The 5,591-nt window shown below is 56.1% G+C and overlaps 1 protein-coding gene and 1 long non-coding RNA gene across 2 annotated transcripts in view; one reads left to right on the top strand and one right to left on the bottom strand.

The window, feature by feature from the left end:
- Window positions 1-6: 6 nt before the first annotated feature.
- Window positions 7-4,905, bottom strand: LOC129391865 (uncharacterized). Its single transcript, XR_008616650.1, has 3 exons — window positions 4,806-4,905; window positions 4,324-4,620; window positions 7-962 (listed from the first exon to the last, which is right to left on the bottom strand). It is a non-coding gene; the product is annotated as an uncharacterized lncRNA (long non-coding RNA).
- Window positions 4,906-4,912: 7 nt separating this feature from the next.
- Window positions 4,913-5,591, top strand: part of GJD3 (gap junction protein delta 3) — a 1,093-nt gene continuing 414 nt past the window's right edge. Inside the window, exon 1 of the mRNA XM_028484989.2 lies at window positions 4,913-5,591. This exon is cut by the window's right edge and continues 30 nt beyond it. Coding sequence (XP_028340790.1) covers window positions 4,913-5,591 — 679 coding nt within the window.

Below are 5,591 nucleotides of genomic sequence, written 5' to 3'. Positions count from 1 at the left end.
CAAAAGCAAAAAAAAAAAGATCACATGAAGATCCTCCTTTCTTTACTTAGGAATCATTCACTTGATCCTCTATCATTAGAAAGACTGACTTTTCCAGTCCGGTCCTAAAGATAGTAATAGAATACAGTCATGTGCATCACAACGAGAAGAGATCAATCTTGAATATGCTGTGTCTGCTGGAACAGTTAAAACTAACAAAGAGCAGCTCCTCACTGGCCTATTATTCGCCATTGACGGCACTGAACTCCCTTGCGATAAGTTGATTCTTGCAGTGTGTATTTCTTATTCCCGGCCATGTTTATGAATGAACTAGTGATAGTAGACACACTCACACCCAGGGAACATTGGTGTCACTACACTGCCTTATACTTAAGAGTAACGTGTGCACACATGGTCACGCGGCAATAAATGACAGCACCGTAGAACAGTTTTATGAAACAACGTGCTTCCTACAGGTAGAATATGTGTTGCAACAATGTCAAGAATATTTAATTTAAAAATAATAAATGAGGAGAATTGTTGAGTTTGGCCGACCCCTTCGGTTGTAAGGAATTAAAATGCTAAAAATTGGTGGGCACAAGTTCGCTTCTGGGTACCACCAGAAAGCCTCCATGCAGCCTCCACCTGACCTACTGATAGGCACTCTCATTAGTGACAATTTACCTGTGGAAAATGAGGAGACAGTTTGCCAAGCTGCTGAGCTGTGGCTAGAGTTGAACACGGAATCACCTTCACGATATTTCTCAACCACATCAAAGTGGATGCTCTTGGAATGACTAAAGAGGAGATGATGATTTCCATTAAAGCATCTTCTGAAGAGCCTCGTAGTCTTTACTTTTCTGTCTTTACAACCCCCAGATAGAAAAAGTTCACAAGCTCTGCAGCCTGCCAGCTGATCTGTGTAAGGCTGGGCAGATATAACTCCTGATAATGACATCTCGAGAGCAGGCAGTCAAGTTGCTCTGAAAAACAAAAAGGCATCAGTAAAAACAAGCCAACTCCAAGCTGCCTTCAGATCTGCAATTACTTTTACTGGTCCAACGCACAGCAAGATTTCCAAAGACCCTTGGCCATTTAAGTGATCAAAGCCCTGGAAGAGACCAGAGTGTCCAACGGACCAGCAGCGTCCTCATCTTCTTGGGGCAGGGGAGCTCTGCACCTTCCGCAATCCTCTCACCCCATTTCATTCATTCTGTCGCCCCACACATATTTACTGATCTTCTACTAAGTGCCAGGAACTGTTCTAGGTGTTGGGGGCAGGACAGTGTATAAAGCACCAAAAATCCCTGCCCTCATGGACCTTACACGCTAACAGAGGAGATGGATGCTACACAGGATAAATAAGAAAAATATAAAGTATGTTATGAAGTGGTCAGTGCAAAGGAAATAAAGCTGAGAAAAGGGGATAGGAGGTCAGGGGTTAAATTCCAGTTAGGGCAGCAAGGAAAGGCCTCACTAAAAGGCAGCATTTATGTAAAGACTTTTTTAAATGTTAGAGGGACACAGGGGAGAGAAAATACAGCTGTGTGTTGATGATGTCACAAGTATTAATTTACCAGGTGCCAACATGTGTGTGCCTGCATGTGTGTGTTCATGTGTGATGGACATGCATGGGAAGTGGCTCCACAGCCTGACGGGTCAGGGTGAGGTGTCTGGGACAGAGACTGAACGTGGACCGGGGCAGGACAGGCTCTGAGCCCAGCCCCAGACCTCACATTTGGCCAAGAACAGGGCCACGTGCCGCCAGCTCTGGGCAACATCAGGGACACCTCCTCCCAGGCTGGACGGCGCTATCCGGGAAGAAGGATGGGCCCCGGAGATTGTAGAGTCTCCTGTGTCTGGCCCTGTGATATCAGGGACTGGGGACAGCACAGGGTGACCATGGGCTCCATGTCCCCCACCCCCCCCAGCCCAGCCCACCACCTCTGCCACTTTCCACTCTCCACGGGCAGATGGGTCTGGTCTGATGAGGATTTTTCCAGGCTGGGCTGGTGGCCTGACCCGGCAGTGGCCATGCATCCAGGGCAGGGACCATTCCAGGGGAGATGAGGTATGTCCCTGAGCCCCCATGGCTGGGGGGCAGGGGGCAGGGAGCAGCTTTACCCAGAAGCAGGTGGAGGCTGGGAATGGGGAGGTCAGCAGTGCCCTCACGCCACATCCTGTTTTTGGAATGGGCCCCAGCATGTGCTTTCCTTTGGACTTGGTCCAGGCCAGTGTCTCCCCACCCAGGCCCAGTCCCAAGGGAACCCCAGCACTCCCAAGCATTAACCTAGGGTTTTTCCAGGCTGGGCCGGGCCCCTGAGCCAGCGTGGGTGAAGGATACCTTTCCCACCCCTTTTTGAAATCGTGCCAGGGGTCCCCATCGGCCCCCATAGCTGGAGAGGAGAGAAAGTGTCACCGAAGAGGAGTCCTGGCATGGCCCCCACCAGCCCCACACAAAGCCCTGGGGACTGTTAGGCCCTGGGACACCACCTGGGAAGCCCAGCCAGGCTGGAGAGGGGACAGTTCCACGATGTGGAAAGAACATGGGCTCCGAACCAGTGAGGCTGGGCTTGCGGCCAGGAGCTGCTCTTTCTTGCCGCGTGAGTGTACCAAGTGGCTTAGCGCTCTGAGTCTCAGCTGCCCTGCTGCCGGCTCACCAGGAGGGCTAAGCGAGCTAACTCGCGCGATGAGTGGGGCGCAGGGCCCGGCCCGGAGCAGCTGCACAGGTGGATGAGGGGAATGGTGGGGGTTGGGCAGACTCCTGAAACGGCAGAGGGAACAAACAAGTGCTCGACCTGGGAGTGTCCCCTCCCTGGCCGCTCAGGTCACCATTGGTCATCCTAACTCTCCTCCCCTATGGGACAGCTTCTCCTGCCACCTAGAGCAGTAGGTGACTCAGTTCAGAGCCTTATGGGGGAAAAGAAGCCTTGCTTTCTATTTATTTTTTGCATTATGAAATGACACGCTCATTACAGTAAATCTGGAAATTACAGAAAAGCAGGAAGGAAGCAAAAGCTTTTATTTAAGTCCCAAAGCCAGATACTCTTGCTACTTCAAGGTTTTTCCAAAAGGGAATTTCTTCCGGGCTCGGGCTTTTTTTTGTTCTCTGTAACATGGCTGGGACCTTAGCATTAAGACGGAGAGCCGGAAGGGAACTTGGAGGTCAGCCGGCCCAGGCTCCCCAGCTGACAAGCCAGGAGACTCTGGCCCAGAAGAGCTGAGTGACTGGTCCAAGGTTAGCAGTGGCAGAGCTAGAAGGAGAGTTACCAGGTGTCTGCTGCCTCTTAAAATACCAGTGCCTCCAACACCGGCGGCAAACCTCGCTCCAGCCCTGAAGACGGCCTTCAGAGGGGACGGTCACTTGATAGTGGACCTAGGCCTTCCAGTTTGGGGGAATTTATTGGTGATAGGCTTCCTTCAATAAAAGAGGGAGCTCTGGGGCTTCCCTGGTGGCACAGTGGTTAAGAATTCGCCTGCCAATGCAGGGGACACGGGTTCGAGCCCTAGTCCGGGAAGATCCCACATACTGCGGAACAACTAAACCCGTGCACCACAACTACTGAGCCTGCGCTCTAGAGCCCGTGAGCCACAACTACCGAAGCCCGCGTGCCACAACTACGGAAGCCCGCTCTCCTAGAGCCCGTGCTCGGCAACAAGAGAAGCCACCGCAATGAGAAGCCCGCGCACGGCAACCAAGAGTAGCCCCCGCTCGCTGCAACTAGAGAAAGCCCGCGCGCAGCAACGAAGACCCAACGCAGCCAAAAATAAATAAATTTGTTTTTAAAAGAGCGAGAAGAGAGGCAGCTCTGGTTAACCCCTTCCATCATTTCCAGTTGGAGACACAGTCGTGGGGTGGGGACGGGTGAGGGGATGGAAAGGGAGGCTGGCAGAGCCCAGCAAGGGGTGTGGCCCTGGGTCTGTTCTCAGGGGTGGAGACAGCCAACAGGGTCACCCTGTCCCTTTAAGAGAAGGGGGAGAGCTAGCCCCTCTCAGCCATCCTGTCTTGTCATCCCTCCCGGCAAAATCTGAAAGGGAAAATGAAAGAGGGACCAGGAGGAACAGGTCCCAGCCATCTCCCAAGGTCCTTTACTCGGCTTTAACATCCCAGCATCAGCTACAGGGCAAGTGGTTACGTACGGGTGAGAGTCTGGGGGCATCAGGGGCCTGTGGGACCTGTGAGGGGCGGGGGGAGTTGGGGGGGTTCTCGGGAGATATAGGAGGCTGGAAACAGAGGGACACCAGGGAGGAGATGGGAGAAGGTGGGCTGGCATTCCTGCCACACTGGGCTCAGATGGCAGGGGACACCTAGGACATTGGGTAGAGTTATGGAAGTGGGGTTACCTTGGTGTCCGCTCCCCAATTCTGAGAGCAGTTCACTGCAGTAAAAAGGGCAGGAAAATGGGCGGAGAAAGAAGGAGGTGGGTCCTTCTGGGTCTGCTGGCTCCACTTCTCCCAGGGGTACCAAACTGGGTCCGACGGAGAGCTGGGTTTGGGGCACCACTCTTGCCCACAGAAAGCATCCTTGAGCACATGAGGGCGCTGCTGGGTTTCCGCTTCTACAAATGCAGTCAGAGGCCGTGGCGGGGCGGCGGGGGCGGGCGTGCTGATCTCCAAGGTCCTTTCCCACCAACCTGGACTCTGGAGGAGCAAAGGGTCCAATCCAGCAGGCCCGTGGGTGTCTGACTAGAGCACCAAAGTGGAGCTCCTCCCCAGCGCCCATAGTGGAGAATCACCTAACCCCTCCCGCCCCCGCCCCCCTTGCTAAGCCCCTTGTTCCCACAGAGTCCCTGTTAAACCCAGGCCTGGCTGACCCCCTGGCTCACCTCGAAGTTAGAGGAGGTCCAACTGACTCCACCCCGACGGGCACGGAGGGCTGGGGATCCCGATCCTTCAGCCTCTGACTGCCCGCCCCGCGTCCATCCCCAGCGCCATGGGGGAGTGGGCGTTCCTCGGCTCGCTGCTGGACGCCGTGCAGCTGCAGTCGCCGCTCGTGGGCCGCCTGTGGCTGGTGGTCATGCTGATCTTCCGCATCCTGGTGCTGGCCACGGTGGGCGGCGCCGTGTTCGAGGACGAGCAGGAGGAGTTCGTGTGCAACACGCTGCAGCCGGGCTGTCGCCAGACCTGCTACGACCGCGCCTTCCCCGTCTCCCACTACCGCTTCTGGCTCTTCCACATCCTGCTGCTGTCGGCACCCCCGGTGCTCTTCGTCATCTACTCTGTGCACCGGGCCAGCAAGGAGCCGGGAGGCGCGGCCGGCCGGGCGGGGTCGCTGGGGACGCCGGGGCGCCCGGGCGGCCGCGGCGCGCGCCGCTGCTACCTGCTGAGCGTGGCGCTGCGCCTGCTGGCCGAGCTGGCCTTCCTGGCGGGCCAGGCGCTGCTCTACGGCTTCCGCGTGGCCCCGCACTTCGTGTGCGCCGGTGCGCCGTGCCCACACACGGTGGACTGCTTCGTGAGCCGGCCCACCGAGAAGACCGTCTTCGTGATCTTTTACTTCGCCGTGGGGCTGCTCTCGGCGCTGCTCAGCGTGGCCGAGCTGGGCCACCTGCTCTGGAAGGGCTGCCCGCGCGCCGGCAACTGTCGCCAGGCGGCCGAGCGCGACAACCGCTGCA

This window comes from Physeter macrocephalus, unplaced genomic scaffold (genome assembly GCF_002837175.3).
Source record: "Physeter macrocephalus isolate SW-GA unplaced genomic scaffold, ASM283717v5 random_294, whole genome shotgun sequence".
Lineage (NCBI taxonomy): Eukaryota > Metazoa > Chordata > Mammalia > Artiodactyla > Physeteridae > Physeter > Physeter macrocephalus.
This window is presented reverse-complemented; position numbering and strand designations above follow the sequence as displayed.